We start from the raw sequence: 23,935 nt of genomic DNA on the forward strand, positions 1-23,935 counted from the left end.
TTCTGTAATTCCAAAATTCATAATATTTCTTCATCTCCATATGCTATGTTATTCCACTGTCGTTTAAATTAGGAGGTTTATTGTTTTGATAGCAGCATCTCTGTTGAAGCTATTTCGAAGTAACGTTCGTGCTGTGTCAACCGATCTCGACCCCTTAATGATCCTTATAACTGAATGGCGAGGAGAAGTAGAAAGGGGGGGAATCTCTCGCGCTGGGAACGTGGAAGTGAAGAGTGTTCACCCCCCGTAATACTGGAGCTCGTGACTTACATCGAGTTCTGGTCATTACCCATGAAGTTCCAGCCTAAATGCATCGTGTATCCCGGGGATTACGGGGTAAATACGCCTTGAGCGTTCGAATCCGCCTTCGCATCGATTCATAATTCCATGAGAATTTATTACCGAAGCAAAAAAGACGAGACGCGTTCTCTTTCTCTACACTTTGGTTTTTCTCCCTCTCTTCTTCTCTCCTGTCGCCATTTATTCCCAAGAGTTTCACATTTCATTTCCGAATTTAAAGATCGCAACGATTTTAATCATCATCAAATTAAATTATCGAAAATTATAGCGAAAATAAAGATTAACAATTGTCAATCGAGCAATTCATGTTGAAAATTTTACAATTTTTTTTTCTTCATGCAGCAATTATAAGATAACTTAATGCAGAACTAAAACAATTTATTTAAATAAGAAAAATCTTATTTTTCGGTCGAAATAAGTTTTAGTGCTTAAATATTTTTGTGTGAATTTACATATAATACATATCTGATTTTGCAAACCAAAATCTGTTTCAATCTTGAAACACAATCATGAACAGAACTAGAGCAATAATACTAAACTGGCGAGCAATTTAATAATTATTGATATCGATTAATATCTATTAATATAATTTCATATTAATGAGAATCTTAAACCCATGGCAGATGGCACGAATAATATTTATAATATACGAAAAATATTGCCTCTTAGCCTAAAAGAATTAATTTTGATAATTGAATCAACCTACCCCCAGCGATAAATAACTGTGCAGGAGAAAAAGCGACTGTTTAGAAACAGAGAATCTGTATATGATGGCGTATCGCGGCGTACAACGCAAATGATGCGCGTAACGCGCATTTTATCGGAGCGGCCGTTAAAACGCCAGCTGGGACCAAGTGTTTTCGCTCGAGCACACCTCGTGTAAGCTGCGAAAGAGGGGCGGACATGCATAAGTTACTCTAAGTCATCTTTTCGCACGGACCACTCGACGTAATGTCGCGTGCGCGAGCTATCATCCGCGCGCGTGACAAATGGTCGTTTCGGAAAAAGAGGAAGAAGAGCGGGCGGACAGCGATGAAATATGACGGACAAATTGGCCGGTTGCTTTAGACGGTCGCACTTAGATATATGGTATTCATAGCTACTTGACCCGAATGCGCGCGCGAAAGGCGCGGGATGGTGAGCTAGGCGAAGAGTAGTCTAATAGAACGTAAAGTATACGGAATGTAAGTCGTATTTCACAGCTCTCCTTCGGCGGTGAATCCAAATCTCGGAGAGTCGAACAGACGTATCTGCCAGCTGTTTTCCGAGATTCACCCTTCCGCTTACTATCGCTTTCCGCTCGCGCGCGTGTAGGTTTGCTCGCGACGGAAACGAAAATCAACCCTGTGAGAGAGTATCGCTGCCCGGATCAACGACTCGCGGGAATGAAGTTTGCGAGAAAGAGTTGTTGTACATCGCGTCACCGTTGCTACTCTTTTTCGACCGAATCGACCGAGCCGAATCGCTTTCAGCTGTGAACGCGCGAACACGTCAAAAAAAATTCCCTCTGACACATCGTCGTGCTGACGCGATGAAAGAGATAAAGGCAAGGGAACGATAAAAGAGCTGGCAGGAGATTCAACGCCTCCTCTCAGCGAATTTAATCGTCTGCGAACCTCTGCGCTACTATTATTTTTTATTAAGAACACTATCCTACATAGCGTTTTAATCAATTTAATAATTAATGAACTTCAAAAGACCAGTGTATCGACTTTGCGTTTAAATTTGCTTAGATCAATCTTATTCAATTCGTTGCATATTAAAATAATAAGCCAAAATTGACACTAAATGCACATGTTTCAGCACTCAGTAGGTCTTTCATTAAATACCGTAAACACGACATTAAAAAATAAATAGAAACTCTAAAGCTCTTTTATTTTATCGATAATATTAAGTGAATTTTAATTTATTATGTAGGATTTCCTTTATTTAATTACAATTTATTCCCATCGGTCCAAATTCATATCATAATTGTTTTATTTTGTTATTTTAAAAGTTATTTTATTGTAATGATGATATCGTTTCGACTAAAATATTTAGAGAATAAACACAATACAATTTAAATATAATTTTTTTAATATTTTTATTTCTCGTTTTTCACTAGCTTTTTAATTATTATATTTCTAATTTCTTTGCTTCTTCTTACTGTCTCTAAAATTTTCGTGACACACTTGGAGATCCTTTGCGGTACACCGGTTGAAAAACCTTGACATAGATAATCCCGAAATGTATGGCAGGTTAATTATAATAAAATCTCAACAGAAAATATTCAGAAACAAGCAGCAAAAGAAGGTGGTGGGCAGGTTTTAATTTCGTCAATTGTGCGATGTCATCAAATTGATTGCCGAATCGCTAAATTTTCCCAGACGATAGGAAGGAAAACATTACGGTTTTACGGAAATAACGATGGAATAACGTTGCGAGAAACTCCAAGTTCGTGAGCTGAAATTAAACTTTCTAATGAATGAACCGTAGTCTTGGCTGAGTAATGTAACGCGCCGCAGCAGTTGCGTGTATATGCATGTATAATTAATGGCCACGAGTTTAAAGACAACTTTGCGCGATTAAGCAATGCGAATGCGAACGTTACACCTCGCTTGAAGAACGGCGGAATGTCCCGACCAAATTTGCAGGACTCTCGTTAAATTGCAGAAGTGCAGTTTTTAATTCCGATCTGAATGTAGAGCCATAAATAAAATTGCTTACTAGGATATTTTTTTTACAACGTCACACACACACACACACACACACACACACAGGAAATACTATTGAATGCGGGATATTAAATGTTTTTAAGAGGTGAATCTTTTATCTTTCTTTCCTGCCACCCGGCCGCAACGAATAAAAGAGTCTCTCCCATAGCAAAATTCCAGCAATTAAGTGTATCACGCGCATTTTGTTTCAGCGGACGTACGCCTTCACGAGTTTTACATGAAGAGCGGCGACCCGTGCGAAGCAACGAATGATATCTCCGGTGTTCATTCCACCGCCTTGTGTTTTTATACAAGGCAGAAACGCTTACGTTAATGAAATCCGTCCGTAGAAGATCCCCTCGTAAAAGCTAGTAAAGAACGCTGAAGCAAAAAGCGTCGAAATTAAAAGCTGCGACCTCTCGATTCTTGACGTTTACCGTGCCACTGGACGCATTCATTAAAATATTTCCACTTTAATTAAGACTGACGAAACATTTTCTTTGAATCTTTAACCTGAATATTTTTTATATTAAATTATTCATTAAAATAAATAAGATTACATGAAAATTCAACGTACGGATTAATTTAGCAAAAAAGATGATAATAATAATTTATTTATACAGACTAATATTTTTCGCAATAAAATTTACAGGTTTTAAGATGCTTATCAGCATCAGATTATTAAGATATTTCTACGAGTATCACTAAATTGCTTATCAATTTAATTTATAATATTACTATTGTATTATAGTTGTGTTAGAATTGCGTTTAAAGACTGAAAATTAAATTTGGCGCGTAATTTTAGAATTAAATATGTAATTATAAGTCCACACCGAATCATTTAAACAGTAAAGCTTTAACTTGGCAGTTTAAGGTCTTTATTTCCTAATTGTTGTGTACTCACATTAGTACGATCTTGAGAGATACTTTCGTTTTAATACTATTTATACCTTCTTTTTTCTTTCTCTTCGCGAAAGAGATACGTGAGCGGAACGAGAAATGTCGACAGTATAGAGCTTAGTATGCGTTACGCAATTTCATTATAATTTGCCGTAATTGTCACACGTGAATTAGTGTAATTACGAGCGGTGTACCCACAGATCTAAACATCGTAGATGTCTTGGTAACAAATGTAAGGCACACGCGAATCGATACTGCACAAGAGAACGTACAAAAGCTTTTGTCTCACATTAATACGGATGACACGTAATACGTTCTCATAAACGTCACGTGCGGATTAATCACGTCTCTATGTGATGTTTACAATGCGAGATGATACATCGCGTAAGTACAGTCAGTCACTCACTGTACTTGATAACTCGTCGCGTGTATTGGCAATTATATGGAGATGCTGGGCTCATCTTTCGTTAAAAGTCGTTTCGTACAGAGAGTTTAATCTCAAATTATTAAATTGCCAAGTTAGGAATTAATTACTTCAAGTTGATAAGAAAGACCTAGCTACTTTGGCGCGAGAGGAGAATATCGCGCGAGCGGGATTAAAAAGATCCCCTCCTTAGGTACTCGGTTTATATATCGTTATACACCGCAGTGTGCACTTAAGCCCGTATATCGCGTTATTATTCCGCCGCTCGTTCTCGGCGGTGCAGTGATAAAATTCTAATAGCGCGGTTATATATATATATATATATATATACGTATAGCCCGACTCTGTGTGTATTTCTTCTCGCTGGCAAAGATCGTCCTACACACGCGGCCTCCCCCATTTATTTCACGTCGGTCGGAGCTTCCCACCTTATCGCAAAAATCAGTAATTAAGTTACGTTTCCTCCGGTACCCTCGAAGAACGAACGCGCGATGGAAACGATTTCGAAACGGCAGCGGCCAACCCCTTTTTAGCTCGCGGCATAGCCGTTCTTCGGTTGGTGAGAGAGCGCGCGGCATCTCTTATTAAATCTCGGCGCGAAATTATTATTAAGCGTGCACTATCCGTAGGATCCGCCGTACGATCCTTCCAGGCGCACGTTGCACAGATTTACTCGCGACTATAAACGTTCTAGGCTACGTGCCTCGCGCGATTCGCTCTGTGCGCAAGTCTCACCCGCGCGAGATTTATTAATTTCCGAATTATATCCCGCGCCTGCAATTTCCGTCTCCTCGTCGTACAAATGTGGTTTCAATTAATCAATAACGAATACAATTTCCTCTGAAACGAGGTAAATGCAATCGGTGTTGAATTATAAATTCAGAAACGCGAGCACCAGGACGAACGTTTTCGCCCAGGCGTGTGCTTTTACCACCCGCTCGCCGTTCAATTATAGCAGCGCAGCGATAGCTATGTAAAAAGGCCCGTTTTACTCTCGTTATCTTTGGTCCTGCATTTACAAAGAAAAAGAGCGGTCAAAGCGAAATTTATAGTACGAAGCGTTTTAACGACGTTTTTACGCCGCTCCGCTTTGGAAAGATAAATTGCAGAGCCGGCGCTTGCGACTCGTGCCCGTTTTTTTATCGATATTCCGATATTCCATGGAATATTGTATTACCATTCCGAAACGTAACAAAACGAATATAAACTGTCATTACTGTTACGTAAAATTATTATTCGTACGAAAGAAATCACACGTTTCACATTTCGTTGCGCGCGCGATAATCATTTATACACGTTTTCACGAGAGTATACTTTCCATATACGAAAGAAAGCGTCAGCCCCATTCTTCCATTCTTATTCCCTCGTGCGATAGGTTTTTCACGGTGGTACGAATGAGGCGGAAGTTAGTGTTACGTACACCGCACAGTTCGCGAACTATCTGCAAACTCTATTCCGACGTGATCGTCCTCATGGAATTCCCTAGCGTATCTCGAGATATTGATTTTGCGACACGATTTGCCGGGGGATGCCCGCGCACTCGGGGAAATAAATCCGCGAATGGAATCTAGGTGGAGGAAGGAAACGTGAGAAATCGCATTTGCTAGATTCTATGAGACTTATCTGCCATCTTGTCGATTATTGAAAATCGGCTAACTCATTTGTCACGCTGCGGCGATGCCATGCCTGCGCGGGAGGGATACGACAGAAAAGGAAGGAAGGACAAAGTGAAATAGACTAATCGGAGATTTGATGACAGGGGATAAAAAGAAGCCACCAACGCCGCGTGGAATCGGCAACACTCACATGAATAATAATCAAGGGACATTAAGTGAGAAATATTCCCATCGTTCGCCATCGCCTTATGCTTCCTTATTGATTTTCGCTGATGTACTCTGCTATTAGCTCGCATCGTCGATGCTAACTGAAACGATTATACGCTCGTCAGAGGATATTTGAAACATTCACAGAATGTGAAATCTCACATTATGAAGATGTTAACTATTAGAAAACATTTCTAGTTTATACAAAACGTAATTTTTTTCTTAAATAAAAAAAAAGTAAAAAGAATCTTAAACTTACGTGTCTCAATGTCGTACTGAAAAAAAGTCCTGATTAAATCAATAAAAACATCTAACAAGAATATCATTTGATGTAATTAGAATTTTTTTTCAGTACGGTTGATGCAAGTTTTAAGGTTTATTTATTCTTTTTATTATTTATTCTCATCCCCTCCCCAAAATGCTATTCTTCTTATGTGCTTTTAAGATGCTCTTAAGGTGCTTTTGTTGCTTTTATTGGTTTAAACATCAAAATATTTTTTCAGTGCATGATTAAAGCACATAAATTAAATAAAATTTTTTTTTTACTTTTAAAAAAATTTAGACTTTCTACAGATATTTTTAAACAGAATTTTTGTTTATAATAATCAGAAAATCTATTGGTCTTATTAAAATATATTTTTTGTTGTATTCTTTTATCGATTGAACATTTTTCTCAATACACAAGATAAGAATATTTTCTTTGTCAAGTGTTTTTTTTATAGATACACATATAATAGATACAGCTTAAATCTCACCGAACAGCTTCGTGCGAGCTTTAGTTGAAAGGCGTACAAAATTTTGTCAGGCAGAACCAGTTCATCGTAAATCACGAAAGGCGTGAACGGAACGACTCTCGATATAACTCACTCGCGATTGCGCAATATCGAAAAGTCCTCAAGTGTCACTGGATATCTAATGTCGTCTTAGATAAATACGCCGCGAACTGCGAGCGTGTGCAAGCCTCTAAGAGTTTAAACTGCTGAAGAAATCAGATCCCGGCCACCGTCAGGTGCGCATAAATAAACAATGAAAAGGATACGCCTTCGGGCTAAGAGATCCATTCTTAATGGAGAGAGTGCTTGACAATGATTTAGATAAAGTCATTTTACGGCGGCCTGATCCAACGACTACTTGACGCCTGGCTCTACATTTTCTGCCTCAAGGTTATTCGAGCGTATTACAGCAGCCGTCGCGTTTACAAGTGTAATATATTCATAGCCTGTAATCAGACTATAATTAAGCTGTACCATGGAATTATAATTAAATTTAATGAGTGATTTAATTTATCAATGTTCGTTCATATTGATTAATCATTGTAATCTGTAAAAAGATTGTAAAAGATGTAAAGAGAAAGACTTAATACAGACCACCTCGTTCGGCTTTAATGAAAACGAGGCACTTTTAAGGTGCGCTTTTTAAAAGAAGCGTGAGCTTCGAGAGTTCTCTAAAGAAAATTCACCGGTATTAAGGTCGGCGTCCATATTGATGAAGGTCCTCGAACAATAACGACCGTCGATCGTTAAATCCGTACGAGCGTAATAAAGCGACCGTCTGATACGCGTAAACCCGGATTATCGCGCGTTTTACTCCCACGTCTCTCTCGCCAAGTTGATCGCTAAATCCCAACACACACGGGTCATCGCGTTGCGATCATCGTCGAACAATCAATGCATAAAATGTAGGTAATAATTTCAGCCACTAAAATACAATGTATCTAAATGGCTCGCACTTCCGTGTATTTAATGGGCTCTAAGTCACAGATATCTTTTCGTTATTCGATCCAATGAACTTGACGCAATAACCAAGTTGACAGCTCTAACAGAAGCAACGTCTCTTAAGCCACTCGGTTATTGCCTAAATGACTTGTGTTTGAGTCGGTAAGATAATACAAATGATTGACGGTCCACTCCCGTCCCCAAAGGGCAGCTAACGTGATCAGCAGACTGGAAGAGAGAGAGGGCGGGAAAGCGTCCTATCAGCAAAGAGTTTCGTGATGAAAATATTAGTCGTATACTTTCTTCTCATCGAGAAGTCGAGATTTAGAAAGATTCTTAGAATAATTCTCTTTCTCTTTGGAGAAATTGACTACACGAAATAAAAAAGAAACCAATTCGATAGCTGACTTAGTTATCGGTGGTATTGATCATCATTTGCATTTTGTTGCAGGTAACAACGATACCCGACGAGGGCGAGGATAATTTTAAAATGCCCAGGGCTTCCGTGGTACACATGACGTCGACGGCAACGAGGCCGCATCACATGTCACAAGTATATATCATTAATAGATACTATATCATTAGTTCATTAAATTTAATAATAAATCATTATTTAATAATCAGCTAATAATAAATGATCATCTTTGTATCAACTAAGTAAACAAGATGACACTATCATATAGCATGTACCTATATTTTAGAAATTTGTATGACAAGACATATAAAAACGCAAAACGATTTTATTAAGATATCTAAAAAATTATAGGCATCTGTGAAAATAACTTTATTGAACCTTCAAGATAATTACTTAGAACACTTAAGTATACCTAATGATAATTTTGCAAAAATTGTTGACATTCTATCATCATCAATTTGAGTATTCTACTCAATTATTTTGATGGTCTAACAAAATTATTTTCAGATTAGTATCTAGCTGAATTTTTAGATGTTTTAGCAAAACCGTTCTAGCAGCGTATGCAACGAGATTTTAAGACATAAAACTTAAGCTTTAAACCTCAAGCAGTAAGAAATTGACCAATCATAATCAAATGTGAGGAGAATAATCAATTTCTTACAAGGTTTAAAACTTAAAGATTAAAATTTCATTTTAAACGCAGCTTAAAAATGGTAATAAAAGTACATAGAAGGTATGACCTTAGTGGCAATTTGTATTTTTTCACCATCGGCAGGACGCGATTCTTAAATAATCGAGTGAGATAGTGAGACGAATCTTTTTATTTCTGGTTGGCAAGAGGCCATATTAATATGCAAACACCGAAGACAGCACCGAGCGTAATTGAGTGGTCCGGTTTAAAATGAGTATCATGCACATGGAGGCCTTTCGAGAGAGCAAGAGAAGACCGACATCGTATACACCCACATACACCGAGTTGCGCACAGCACCCGACCGACCATCCTCATAATCGTATAAGCGGGAGACGACTTTTAAAGCTCGTTTTTCCTCTCCCTTTCTCTCTAGCCTTTACCCCTCGACTAATAGTTTTAAGCTAATGGCTCCCTCGGCTAACTTCGACCCGACGCTCTGACGCACATCCCCGCGCTTACGGAACTGCTCCGAGTATTTCGCACGGCTCGATGCAAACGAGCTTTTAACGTCGTGTCCGAGAGTGAGAAAAGAGAAGCGGAAAGAGGAAGAGAAAGCGCAAAAGAAGGGTGAAAGAAGGGTGAAAGAACGCCCAAAAATAATATCGCCAGAAGTGTTTCCGAGCATGAATTTCTTACATTCGAAGGGAAAATATGCTCTCGCGTGAGAATATGTGTTTTTTTTAGCTCGTTAAAATCCCTCGTGTTGTTAAAAACTGTTCGCCATCGACATTGTTGCGATATCGCGAATATGCAGCGAATCGCACCGAGATAAACGCCCCTCGTATACTCTCAACGCGTCTCGTAAACCGTAATTAATATACCAAATTCTCCACCGACGCTTCAAGAAACGGGAAACATATCGGCGCTCGCTACCGTGCCCAACATTTTCCTGAATGCGCTATTCATCGCGCGGCTCGATAATTAGTTAAAGAAAGCGACTCAGACGAGCGCGCTCGTATACTCATGTTCATTACCGCTGTTGCTGCTCGCGCATATCGTATTATAATATTATATGCATAATTAAGATTCATGGCATTCGACTATTTTCCACGGTTTATTCGAGCCTCCGAGGACACTCTCCAAAAAATCAATAGTGGCACAAAATAAAAATTATTACAGGGATTAAAGAAAAATTATTAGAGAGGGACCCTGCTGGCCTATTTAAATTTACACTGAGAAAAATGTCTGGTTGAAAATGGACAAACCAAAAAATTCTATCGATCAAGATTCCATTTTTATAGATTTATTTTATAGATTTAACCAGAATATTCTGAGATCCCCGTCAATCCTAATTAATCCAACATTCGATAATCGAACATTTTTCTCACAAATTTGTATTCCATATAATTATATCGCTTGTGTCAATATGATTAAAAAGCTCTAAAAAATAATAAATTTTTATTGAAAAAAAAAAAAAAAATCATATATTAATAGACAAAATCATCAAAAATATCAAAGAAAAAGTTTTCGAAATTAATAAAAAATTACATTCTCAAATATGTAGAATAGACCAACAAGATTAAGAACATCCTGATAATAACTATACAAATCTACTAACAAATCTAAAAGCTACGACGCAATTCGCTTTTAACTACAGGGTAAATAGTTTGAATTCTCGCGACACATCAGCCGAACTTGTAACTCGATGTATTATCGTAATTACGAATCTCGAATGGAAAGCGGGAATGTAGTCGTAAATTTGTCCTTCTTCGAAGTCAAGACTTTATATTCGTATTCCAACTAATCGATAAGACGCACAAAATTATGTCTCGGATTGTATTATAATTTTCGCACGGTCATTGGGCGTAGATGGAGGAAAGAAAAAGTGGCACTTGGCGTCCCACGCATTATTGTCGACTAGAGAGACAACGGTATCATGCGCCTCTCTGGCGAGACGATAGAAAGGTTACACATGGCGACACGTCTAATCGCGTACTATACGGACGTTTACGCTCGCTGCTCCTAATGGCGAGAGAGATAATTGAAAGTGCATGCAAATTTATGTGGGATCGGCGGCGCCGCTTGAAATTCCTTATCGAATATGCGCTCGTCGTCCCGCGCGCCACGAATATGAGTTACGACAGGTCATCGCACATTAAAACTCTTGAGCTTTTACATAGAACACTACTATTGTAGTCTCTTAAACTACATGTTTAATGAACAATTAATTCGCTACACAACAATTTTAGCTATTTACAAGGTTCAGAACAATAAGAAAATATCGCTCGCAAGACTTACGGCGGAAGCCATAAAAAATAATAAAACGTAAGCTCACATTCAAGGAATATGAAACACACAGTGATCAAAGTGGATCCGCGCTCGATACCACGATTTCTGAATTCACTCAACACCATCTGAGTACAACAACTATATATCCTAACAAAAACTTAAAACCGAATTACCGGTACTTTTATTGCTCGCACTACGCTATACGTCGATATCAATACTCGTATTAAACTTTGACTTATCGCAATGTTGACATTGTAAATTATAAACGTCAACAGTGCGGTAAGAAAAAATTTAATATGAAATATCGGTGAATTTTTATGATTATCGTGACTAACGTGGATTTATGGATCGATACGAGCACGTTGTATTTTCTAGTGCAAGATAAATGATACTAACAATAAGTTCTAACAATAAGGAAATAAATTGAATAATAATACGAATTAAGAAACTAAAGCCATTTAAGTTACGGGAAGAAAGTTCTTTCAAGCAAAAATTTGTAGTATGCAAAATCGAGAATACAGTATATTACAGAATATATTTAATATTAAAAAATCGAGAACAACGAGTACCTTCTGGTTTACCGCAGTGCATTCTCATACTAGCATAGCAAATAGAAATTACGTAATATTTTATTAGTTCTATATTTATGAATTTAATATCATATTTTCTCATAATAGTATTCTCAGTCATTTAACCTACTTATCTCTAACGGAAAGGAATTGGAACACCAATAAGATTGTCTAATTTAGATTAGGAAATTCATGCACCGCAAAAAGTGCACGTACCGCATAAAGATACGTCTACTGAATACAAAGAAATAGACACACAGAGTTCGCGCAGATATCTTACGTCATCATTCGCCGTAAGATCGTGGATGCTGAGCGTGCATACGGAGATAAAGATAAGATTGAAAGGTCTTACTTTGAGGTTTAAGTTTTAATGAGTCAGTGAAAAGAATCATGAATTCATATCCGTAGAAAAAAAGCATTGCCGTTAGATATTTGCATCGTTATAAAATGGTTATAAAAATAGTAATCTCACATACTTGAACATTCCGAAATTTTCTTCGCGCGAATTCATTCCTGACAAAGTTATATCGTTGTTTGGAAAAGCGATATGCACCCGTAGTTGCATAGAGAATACCACACGAGAAGAACTTACACGCGTCGCGCGAAGGATGCGTATTATAGCGTCGACGTACACAGCGTCGCGGTACTTTGAAACTGAATCCGTATATGTTGCAGATGTATATATATGCATGCACATAAATGCGGGGCCACGCGAAATGTTTAGTATTCCTCGTGAGGGGCCAAGCCCAGCTTTCAATTTGCGGCTAGCAATTTGTTCGCCAGTTGCACCCCCGTGTAGCACAAATGCGCGATGCATTCGCTCTGGATGTATGTATGCATTACTGAAGCATCATGATGCGCAACGGACGGATTTATACCTAGCGTTACGATTTCAACGCTGTTCTGAGTGCTTCTCGATTAGGAGACGTTACAAGAGATGGAGATTCGATATAAGAGAGAAGAACTCCATGTTTCTATAACGATAGATTTTCGATAACATGGATATAGCAAATCGAAAGCTTTTAAATTGAAAACGTGCGCAATGCAGAAATATATTCCATGAAGTGAACGTAGATCGCATTGTGGAAGTAACGACTTCTTTCAACACCGTCGCCGGACTCTATGATATAGAGCGGTATGCGCGCCCACAAAGAACGCGGTAAAAGGAATACACAACAGGCGTAAATTTCAGTCACTTGCCGACGTAAAATAAACGAAGTTGACGTTCGCACCGGTGTGTTATACCGCGTTCCTGCATAAATTCTTTCACGTCAACATAAAAAGACCATTTCACGCGTGAGTTCATTAGAGCCTGTTTATCTTGATAGGTACTGGCGACCCTGGCACTATCTATGGGAACTCTCTCCTCTGGCTTGGCCAAGGGTTACACCTCGCCCGCGTTAGACTCCATTTTGGATAATCAACCGCCTCATCTTTATCAATCACCCAACAATGATACGTGGTAAGAATTTAAATGCTTAACTAAATATAAAAAGGTCTGTTTTCTATATAAATATATCCGACTCTTAATGTGTAGAATAATAATAATAAATTAAGATATTTAAGGGCATATAAGAATCAACGCGCTGAAGATCTGTTTTCTGATTGTGCTTCTGTAGATACAACTAAATAACATAGTGTATATATTAAAAAGGATTTTAATACAGTCTAGTATAGGAATAAAAAATAGACCTTACATTAAATAATTCCATAAAGATCAAGTTTAAATGGAGTGGCTACAGTACAAACGCGTAATCTTTTGGTCTATTTTTGTATATTTATATTACTCAATTTGGATTCAAATATATATATAAATATAATGTATATTGTATGTATATAATATCTCTCATAGCTGTTAATATAAACTTAATAAAATTCTTATTTGATTTGAAATAAAAATAAAAAAGAGCGTATTTTATGTTGTATATATTTCATTATTTTCATCGTCGTAATAATAACGCCGCTAAAACCGATCAAATTACTTGTAAAATTTATGATGGAAAGCACGTAAACACAAATAATTTGATCGGTTTTTGCGGTATTATTGCCACAATGAAAGTAATGAAGTATATATCTCAAATATGCTTTTTTATTATTTTCATTTCGAATCAAATTATAAAAATATTTTATGTCAATATAATCTATGAAAATGTTATGTTAACATAGTTCATCTAATGCATGTAAAAAAAAACATTCACTCTGTTCCGTGTTACACGAACGAAAGTTTTATCTTGTTAAATAATATCGGATTTCAATCTGAAACGTCGAGGACAATTATATCCACGCGGTGGCTTATTCGAGCGTCACGTTCTTGGTTGCTAATTCCGGGATGCGTCTACTGCAACGACAACATGTGAACTCAACTGGGAAGTAGAGCTGTTCACAAATAATACTCGACAACCAAGACGCGGCTGCCAAGAGCGATTACGTTTGCACCTGACGTCTGCCTTGGCATTCTGAGAACAATACCCAATACATCGAGAGTGTCTCCTGGACGCGCCTGAATTACGCCAAGAGTTCAGACAATATATGTATAATGCTGTCGCACGATTCTAATCGCGTTTACACTTTGTTGTGCAGGTTGGCTTTTTCGGTTACGCAACAGGAAGCTTCGTGGGTTGCATCGCTGTCCATGCTGGGCGCGTGGTTCGGTGCCATGATCGGTGACTGGATAATGCGGAGAGGTCGTCGTTTGGCCTTACGCATGACATCCTTGCCTCTGGCAGCGGCCTGGGTCTTGACGGGCGTCGCACCGTGCGTGGAGTTGGTGTACATCACAAGTTTCATCGGCGGACTTTGCTGTTCAGTCATCACCATGGTGGCGCAGGTAAAAAAAAAAGAGATTCGATTCGAATGATTTTAAAATTAAACCTCAGTCGACGTATGAGCAATTGCTTTCGGCAGGTGTACATATCGGAAATCTCGATGCCGGGCATTCGCGGATGTTTGTCGGCGATGTTGAAAGTGCTCGGTCACGTTGGTGTCTTGCTGTCGTACATAGCCGGTACATATCTGAATTGGCGGCAAAGCGCTCTACTAGTGGCCGTCGCGCCGTCAATGCTCTTTTTGGGGACCCTCTTTATACCAGAGACACCATCATATCTTGTATTAAACGGCAAAGATGACGAGGCTGCTAACAGTTTGCAGTGGCTGCGCGGAGAACACGTCGATATAAGACACGAATTGCAGGTAATTTTCAAAGTTTACGAAGAATGGATAACTTTCAGATTATTGTTGAATTCATAATATCAAATTATACGACTTAAATTAGTTTTAATCATTTCAATAGGTTGCCACTGTTTTTATTCAATATCTCGTTTAACTAGAACAATGGAGTTAAATAGTTTAACTTATTTGACCCAAGAAAATTAAATTTGACTGAAATGTATTAAGCTCGACTCTCATTATTAATTTATTATTTATCAAGTGAATATGTTAATATGAATATATTATTTACTTCAAAACTAACCAGATTGATTTACATTTTAATATAGACATAAAAGTTATATTTATAAAAATAACAAAACGGATTTAATTACTCCTTTGATATTTAATATTAATAGAGCGGCTTCCTTCTTATATCTTTCTCTTTGGACACGAATCAACGAGTGTCAATCGCGAACGAGGTTTGATTGCTATAAATTATGCAATTAATGATATGCCTTCAGGTCATCAAAACAAATATTCTGGCTTCGAGGGCTAAGCAGTACGAGCTAAGTTTTAAGAACAGCATGTTTACACCAAGATTATACAAACCCATCGCTATCACGTGCGGTCTGATGTTCTTCCAGCGATTCTCCGGCGCGAATGCATTTAATTACTACGCGGTACTTATTTTTCGTCAGACCCTAGGTGGAATGAATCCTCACGGAGCGACCATAGCGATCGGATTTGTACAGCTATTGGCCTCTTTATTGTCAGGTACATTAAACAATTTCAAACAATATCGATAATCTCGGCAAAATTAAATTTCATAATTAATAAGATTATGACGTAAATAAAACAAATTATTTTCTCTTTCGTTAGAGATGTTTGAATTTATCATATTTAACTGAAATGATATCGCTCGCAGGATTTTTGATCGACATAGTCGGCAGACTACCGCTCTTGATAGCCAGTACCGTTTTCATGTCACTGGCGCTCGCCGGTTTCGGCAGCTACGCGTATTACGTGTCGCAAACGCAAAATCTTGGCTACGTGGACTCGGCGGTGGTGGGCCAGCACGACTGGATACCGCTACTCTGCGTACTCGTGTTCACGACCGCCCTCGCCCTGGGCATATCGCCAATTTCTTGGCTATTGATTGGCGAACTATTTCCGCTGGAGTACCGCGGCCTCGGCTCCAGCATTAGCACGAGCTTTAGCTACTTTTGCGCGTTTTTCGGGATCAAGCTCTTTATGGACTTTCAGCAGGTGAGGAGGTTTCTTTTTAAGTTGATTAACAAGTTGCTTAGATCCATAAAGACTCTTATAAGTTTAGAAACTAAGTTCAAGATTATGTAAAGTAAGATTTTAAACGAGAAAATCCATAAGAAGGAACATAGCGTTTTGTCTAAACACTATTTTGCTAGAATAATTTGCCCAGATATAACATTTTACTTATATATACTATTATTCTCTACAATTAATGAACGATCAATTTCTGTAATCTTGCAATTAATAACTTAAATTGTGAGAACTTCTTCTCTTTTTAGAGTCTCGGTCTACATGGAGCCTTTTGGTTTTACGCTGCCGTGGCGGTCTGCGGACTGTGTTTCGTAGTCTGCTGCGTGCCTGAGACGAAGGGCAAGCAGCTGGACGAGATGAATCCGGATTATGCGCAAGCACGGTAGTATAAGGCCTCGCTGACGGGGGGTCTCTCGAACTTAGAGAAGGCGAACAAGCCTTTACCGGGTGGTGCTTATCCGAACGAGCACGATCCGCGGGATATTTACCGCAACGATCCGTCAATTGCGACTTCCAGCATCACGATGCCGTCTGCGCGCGTCGCTCATCGCAAATTGTCGGATTACTGCGGTATCTTCGCCGAGAAGACCAATAGAATCGGCAGAAACGTGGAGAGCTTTATGCAGTCTCGCGGTTTGCTACCGATTCGTCGCTCGGTCGACGAAACACCGCGTCGTGACATGCTCGGGATTAACGGCGACGTGATCAGGAACGACCCTCCGCCGCGAGTTGTTCGAGAAATGAGCGAGAACCGTCGTCGCCAACACGTGAATCTTGATTACGAGCGGCCACGGAGGAACGGCGGTCAGAAGAAACGCGTGGTGTACTCCAACAGCACTTATCCCCGGGACCCAATGCGAGCCGACGCGAGTTACGTTCGTCGTTTCAACGCGACGGAACCCCGTCGTGCCAACAGGCGCGAGTACGCAGAAACGGATTACGACGCGGCGGACACCTGGAGACGAGACTTGGACCTTGCCAGGGGAGGTCTGTGTGTCTCCAAGCCGATTCTAAGAAACGGCATCAATCATGATGGAGACGAGAGGTCGTATTACTCGACCCTACCGCGGCGCAGCAGGACCATCAACTTTAAGGATCAAACACGCGACTCCCCCGAGGGAGAACGACGGCGCACGTATCCAAAGAGCCTGCAGGATCTAACGGATTTGGAACTCGACGATGTCGCGTATCTCCCATCCGCCCGCGGTAGGGATGGCACTCGAGAGGAGAGACTCTACGACAATTATCGTCGACGTAACAGGTATCGTCGAGAGGAAGACGAATTACCCTTCGACGACGATTATCTCAAGCTCTGTAGAAGCCTGTCGAGATTAGATAAGTATTCGCGAGGTGGTAGATATGGACCAGGTCAAGTACACTACGAGCGAGAATGCAGAACATTCGGCAAGGATACAGTCGCCTTTATCTACTATAAGACGTGCTATTTATGATCTAAAAAGAAAAGCGATACAAACGAGCGGTCGGAAGTTCTCTCATCGGTTATAGACCGTCCATCGTTACGCGTGGCTTACGATCTCAAACAGAAATGCGTATATGGTCGATTGGTCGTTTCGAATCTTTTGTTCCGGATGCATTTAACGAGCGGAAGTATTTTCTACTCGATAAACTGGTATAGAGTTTTGTGTTAATTTGATAATTACAAAATTTCATCAGCAGCAGATCGTATTACAGAAAAAAATCCCTTTAAATTCATATCTTCTTAATAATAACATATCTTTATCAGGATGTAAAGAGAATATTTGCGTGAGGAAAAAAAATCAGTATAAAAAAAATAATCGAGTAAACCGAATCACAAATTGCCTTCACGTCTGGCTTTAATATAATTAAATCGTTTCTCGACTGATAATGAAATTATATCATCGAGCTTTAAATAGTAACTTCTTACATAATTTCTCTAAAAAGAAAGCGTGATATCACATTTTTGCTTTCAGAAATCATACAGAGCTAGATTAATTTTTTATTTAGTAAATGACATAAATTGTTGTGCCCATTCCACACTAATTATTCAGTATCGTAACTCTTTGAGGTGTTTTTGAAAATGTAAAGGATATATAATTGTAAAAATCGATCAAAAATGATACAAAATAATATCTAAATAAATATTAGTATCAGATTAAATCTACGTAAAATCTTAAACGTATAAACTACTTTATGCTTGTCGTGTTATCTGCAACTTTATATTAATTTCCGGAAATACAGTTCTCTTCATCGAATTGAATTACATCCTTTACTAATCAGTTCTTAATATTCAAAGCTTATTCGCGTCAAGAGGCAATGCTATCATACCGTACTTTCCAAGTAGGAAAGCATGACAATATTTTACGCGAAAAAGATATGTATACCACAAAAGTAAACAATTTAATATTAACAGAGTCCTTAGAATAGGCTCGATAGACTGCTCGTAGACTGCCAAGCTAGTCTTTCTGTAAAGTAGTCAATATATGCAATGAGTTGCAATAATGCTGTTGCTATATTTTCAGCCGTTAATGGTGTTCGAGCGCCATTTCTTTCGAGAATATTGCGATGAGCCTCGAGAGAAAAGGTAAAAGGCAATTACTAACGCTAAAAACGATGTTTTTACAGCTAGTGCGCTGCAGGGGCATTCGCGTTATTAAACAAGTTTACGACAATATATAGAGTATACTTTTTGCGGACGTAAGCAAAATACATTTTGCTAACCTCAGCATATATCGAGGCCTCGTTGCGTAGCACAGGCGTCATTGACTTAACTACGACAATATCGATTTGTAGATATATCTACATATGTTTCATATAAGATGCGTATTGTGTACATTGGTTATTGTATATTATATACATATATCTCTATCGTATTCGTGGAACTTACGCAATTAGCGACGATACGATGCAATATAGCTGATAAACAAATTCCCGACAATACCACAAATTACTATAATAATTTCGCAAAGCCGATAGAGCGAAATTCATACTATTAGCTTTATTAAAATATTAATGCATACATGTACTACGCGTAACGTTGAAAGCAACTATACTAAATATCTGCGAGATGGTGAGATTCTCATCTGTATAACTAATCTTGATTATTTATCTAAGTCTTCTGCTTTCGACGATTTCCCATGCATTTCTCAAAAGTATGGCCATTCGAATGGCAAAGTCGCGATTAGACGAAAGTCTCCATAATGATGTACGTATTTTATATTTTTATATAGTTTGTAGAATAACGTTAGAGAGGGAGAGAGAGAGAAATTTACATGACAAAGTATTTGTTAGAAGTTGACTGTACTTTGCGGATCACAGCTTATATCTGTGATAATCCACGCGGGAAAAAAGTTTCTTTGAAATGTCTTCGATATTGAAACTACGTAATATCAACGAAAAACAAAATGCCGAACGTAATATAACAAATTTAATTTGACAAATACGATACAAAGAGAAAATTTTTCATCGCGTGGGTCGCGCAAACAGAAATTATCACATCTGTAATTATCTATCGAACCCGTGAGTCATATCCCTGCCATATTCTATACGTAATGAGGCGTATGAAAGTCGCGGAAGTACATTAAATCCCTGTACTTAAATATTTCCGCGTGTTTCTGTAGACAGTGATCGATCGATGCGGGGGAAAGAAAAATCTGCGTTTGCGCAAAGCTATATCGATTCGTAAAAAATACATTCCATTTTTTATACATATAATAAATTACGCGTATGCGATACGCGAGGAAAAATAATATTGCCAACGTCGAAATCGTAAATTCGAAGACATATCAGATAAGAGAAAGAATATTTCGATATCGTATTACTGTCTACAAAAAACGAATACACGCACCTTCCTATCGACAAAAATATCTTACTAAATATGTTACATAGTGTCTTGAAAAAATATATACCAGCATATCCTAATTAATACTTTATCGTGAAAAAATTTCAATACGATTATTTTTAATTTTTTATGTTAGGTGTAAGATCGTAATTAAAATATTTTTGCTATACAAGAAATAATCAATTATCTGAACTATAAAACTATAATTTGTCGAATTAGTAATACATTTATGAATGTTTAAGCTAGTGAAAGGACAACATTTTATTATGGTATATATATTTTCAAAGCATTGATATTTTATGCTCAAGGGCTTGGATACAGTATTGGGTAATGTCTATAATTAATTTTAACGCGGTGCAATGCTCGTGAAACGAGTGTACATAGGCTATATGATCAACTTCCGGATTTTACGTAAATTATAAAAGTTCTCAATAAGATTATCTCGTTCTTAGTATACCGCGCCGAATAAGCGAGCTTTACTATTCGCCGAGTGACATATATTTACAGCGACCACATTGCGTCAGATCTTCCATATAATAAAAAAAAATCTCTGTAGATATATGTTAAACTATATAAAACGAAAATCTGCACTGTGCACTCTCGTGAATTGAAAATTTATCGTAATATGTGTAGCGGTAATAGTGAAATTCAGAATCAAGATTTCGCATTACTGCACGTTTAGGATCACGATAGTCCCGATAAAATAGATGTCTGTATATCGCGAATATGTATGTGTTCGTGCGTAAGAAAACTCGCGGATGAGTGTGCGTGTAATTGCGTGTAATTGACGATGACAGCTTTTAGATATACGCCACGCATGTAGATTTATCCCTTTATTCCCCTTTACGTAAAACAGAGAAATGGCAAACATTAGAGAGAGGTTGGTGAAGACTGTAACTCGAGATTGAAATACTAATCTGCATTAGCGAATTAAAAGTGTACACTTAGCGCGTTGCAATCAGATCACAGCAAATAGGGATTCAATCTAGGAATTCGAATTTATACGTATATTACTACATGCGAGATATTATATTATCTGGACGTGATGGGAAAGCTTTTCGTACGAAAAGAACGAATCACGTTATAATTCTACTTATCGACAATAAATTCATTATACAATTTGTTGACAATAAATAGTTCAAATATATGGAAACAGCGCTGGCCGTCGCTAAAATGATTAAATCTTATATCAATACGGATAATAAATCTATGAAGACGTATTTTCAATGAAAAAAAAAGAAAGAGAAAATGAAAAAGAGAAAGAAAAAGAGGAAAGAGAACGGAATAAATAGAAAGAAATAAATATATATGCATATACACCGATCTTATCGAGCCACGTTTAGCTTCGCTTGCTAGATTTAATATTTTTGTAATGATGCCTAGGAATATGTATCTGGTGTATTTGTACCTTCATAGAGTTAATATTTAGATTATACTACTCTATAAACGTTGCGTCTTCAATGCGAAGCAACAGGGAAATCTACTCTTGTATAATGCGATGGAATATCATACTTGTATAAAATGTATTAAGAAAGAATGATTTCTGTGCAAGAAGTGAGACAAGACTGTGCGTCGGTTTCTCGCGAATACGAACTTGAATTCTATCATCGAATATAGAAAATATTGATTCTCCTATAACGCTTTCTCTTCGATGTAACGAAAACACCAAGTAAAAAGAATTCTTTGATTTATTTCAGAGGCCGGCCATTATGTTCGTTAATTAAAATAATATGAGGTAGCACAAACGTGAATTTGCCGACACGACGATTTAGTTTAGGAGGGTAAATACGACACTCTCGACCGGAAATATCATGTATTTATGTTATATATAAGTATTGTACTTAAGTGATTTTTGTTAGCATTTGCGTTTACATCTCTCTAGAAATAATAAATGACGTATCGAATATACAATCGCTATAATATGATACTTTTGGCGGAACCAACACTTGCGTGTTTATATAGAGACCTATATACAAATATATAAACGTCAAAAGAAAAGACGAATTATGAAAAAAAGAAAACAAGTGTTTTTATTAATTCGTTACCTGAATCTCATAAATTCTTTAAACAATGTTGAAAAAATGTAACTCTACAAAATCTACGAAAGATTAAATAAATCTCTCATATTTAAAAGTGGAACAATTTTTCTGTGAAAATTTCAAGACAGTTTTATGACATTTAAAGCGTTTTAAAAAACATCGTTAAATTGTATGTATAAAAATAATTTTATAATTCAAATAGTTTTAATATTATTTGTTTATCATTTTGTGAAACTTACATATAATATTTTCTATTTGATTTTATATCTTCTAAATTTTCAGCAATTTGAAAATTGATATGATATCGATTTTTAGAGGTGTCAAATAAAATCACTGTGTTCGATTTCTCAAAAGTTAAAAGCAGGATTGAGAGTATCGATTTTATCTTTTTGCGAGAACACGTACTTTTACAAAAGCAAGTTCCTTATACGAATAACTCTGCTGCGAAACGTTTTATAAAGTCTGCTTTTTATAGCTGAACTAGTCTACACTTTCTATACTCTTAAAAGATTTGTTCTTTTTAGCTAAACTTCTTGCACACAGTTCACGCATCTTGTTTGTTTTTCCTCTCAACGCGAAAAGAAAATCAATATTCTGCTGAATGATTATTCAATGTAAAGTAAACAAGTGAGATACTGCAAATATCATTTCTAAAGCCGACGGCACACAATGCTCTTTTTCCTGCTAAATTTTTTGCGTTTTAGAAAATTACTTGAATTGCATCACACAGAACACAAAATTTTTAGTAATTTACTAAAATGTGAGCAATTCAACCGGAGTTAGAAAAACATTTATAGTATGCGGCAGATTCAAAAATTTGCTCGTAGAAAAGCCACTGTAATGGCGTGCAGAATTCAAAGGTTTAATAAAAATTGCAAATATTGAATAACAACATCAAAAAACGAAAGGCATCTTTAAACGGCCAAGCAACGGCCATCTGTGCCAACAGCCGCGTACTAGCTGGTACGACAACCGGAGCTCGAACATGAAACTTTGATGAAAGTTTCGAATCCGTCAAACTTTGTAGACACAAAACTGCGTACAGAGAACGCACTTACCAAGCTGCGGCACCGACATGTACGTCTCGCAATCCACCAGGAACTGCCCCACCTGCACCGCGCCAAGAGCGACGACCCTCTTCGTCAGGAACTCGATGGTCTGCGGCCCGGTCCGATTCTCGATCATCGGATACTGTTGCAACCTATCGACAGCATATGCAAATCATTCTTTCACTGCTACAGACTGAGACAAGTGTTGTCGATTACCACATATGCCGCAGCGGCACGCGTGCGACATAACCTAACCTCTGCGCGTCTGCCGGAGAGACGCGACACACGCATTTCTCTTTCGCGATCGATGAAAAAACATATGAATTTTTAGATACGTGAATGCCACTTACACGGTAACACCCATTCTATGAGCTGTGTTGTTATTACACAATAAACTCCGAATAGAATAGACGTCGAGAGACAGACCACACGTCACTACCCGGCGAACGCTTGTCGCATCTCGCGTCAGCTGTAATTCGCGCGCGATTTGAAACATTAGCGAATTCGATAGCCTGCACTAGTGTACACTGAGTGTAAATTTTCCCAGTGCAGCGTGTTCGATCGATGGCCCCTGTTTGGTGTACTGCACTCGTATTCGGTAATAGGCCTGTTCTTTTTACTGAACTGGTGCACAGAGTGCAATAAGTTGAAGTGAAACAGATATACGTTTGTTTCATTTCAACTTATTGCACTGTATGTACCAGTTCAGACAGTGCAGGCAAAAAGAACAGGCCTAATATTGCACTATAAAGCGGGGAGCACAGACTTTTGCATAACGCATAAACCATATGCATAAGGAATTTTATTGGTCCATTTTCTTA

The 23,935-nt window shown here is 37.9% G+C and overlaps 2 protein-coding genes across 2 annotated transcripts in view; one reads left to right on the top strand and one right to left on the bottom strand.

The window, feature by feature from the left end:
- Window positions 1–23,527, bottom strand: part of LOC108783373 (trans-2,3-enoyl-CoA reductase Sc2) — a 104,047-nt gene extending 80,520 nt beyond the window's left edge. The window contains exons 1-2 of the mRNA XM_018551923.1: window positions 23,465–23,527; window positions 23,124–23,266 (exon numbers count right to left, since the gene is read on the bottom strand). Of these exons, the coding sequence (XP_018407425.1) occupies window positions 23,124–23,266; window positions 23,465–23,478 (157 nt within the window). The 5' untranslated portion in view covers window positions 23,479–23,527. The remainder of the gene's footprint in view (window positions 1–23,123; window positions 23,267–23,464) is intronic.
- Window positions 8,183–16,609, top strand: LOC108783372 (facilitated trehalose transporter Tret1-2 homolog). The gene is made up of 7 exons (XM_018551920.1): window positions 8,183–8,408; window positions 13,089–13,222; window positions 14,341–14,587; window positions 14,665–14,949; window positions 15,429–15,681; window positions 15,833–16,173; window positions 16,455–16,609. The coding sequence occupies exons 1-7, from the start codon at window positions 8,346–8,348 to the stop codon at window positions 16,590–16,592; spliced, it is 1,461 nt and encodes a 486-aa protein (XP_018407422.1). The 5' UTR covers window positions 8,183–8,345; the 3' UTR covers window positions 16,593–16,609.
- Window positions 23,528–23,935: the final 408 nt, after the last annotated feature.

This window comes from Cyphomyrmex costatus, unplaced genomic scaffold (genome assembly GCF_001594065.2).
Source record: "Cyphomyrmex costatus isolate MS0001 unplaced genomic scaffold, Ccosl1.0 scaffold149, whole genome shotgun sequence".
NCBI lineage: Eukaryota > Metazoa > Arthropoda > Insecta > Hymenoptera > Formicidae > Cyphomyrmex > Cyphomyrmex costatus.

Bases quoted from the DNA above. Each gene is read 5' to 3' on its own strand.
- LOC108783372 (XM_018551920.1), top strand. From the start codon at position 8,346: ATGCCCAGGGCTTCCGTGGTACACATGACGTCGACGGCAACGAGGCCG. The intron at 13,223-14,340 runs GTAAGAATTTAA...TTTGTTGTGCAG, and splicing joins TCACCCAACAATGATACGTG to GTTGGCTTTTTCGGTTACGC. The intron at 14,950-15,428 runs GTAATTTTCAAA...ATATGCCTTCAG, and splicing joins ATATAAGACACGAATTGCAG to GTCATCAAAACAAATATTCT.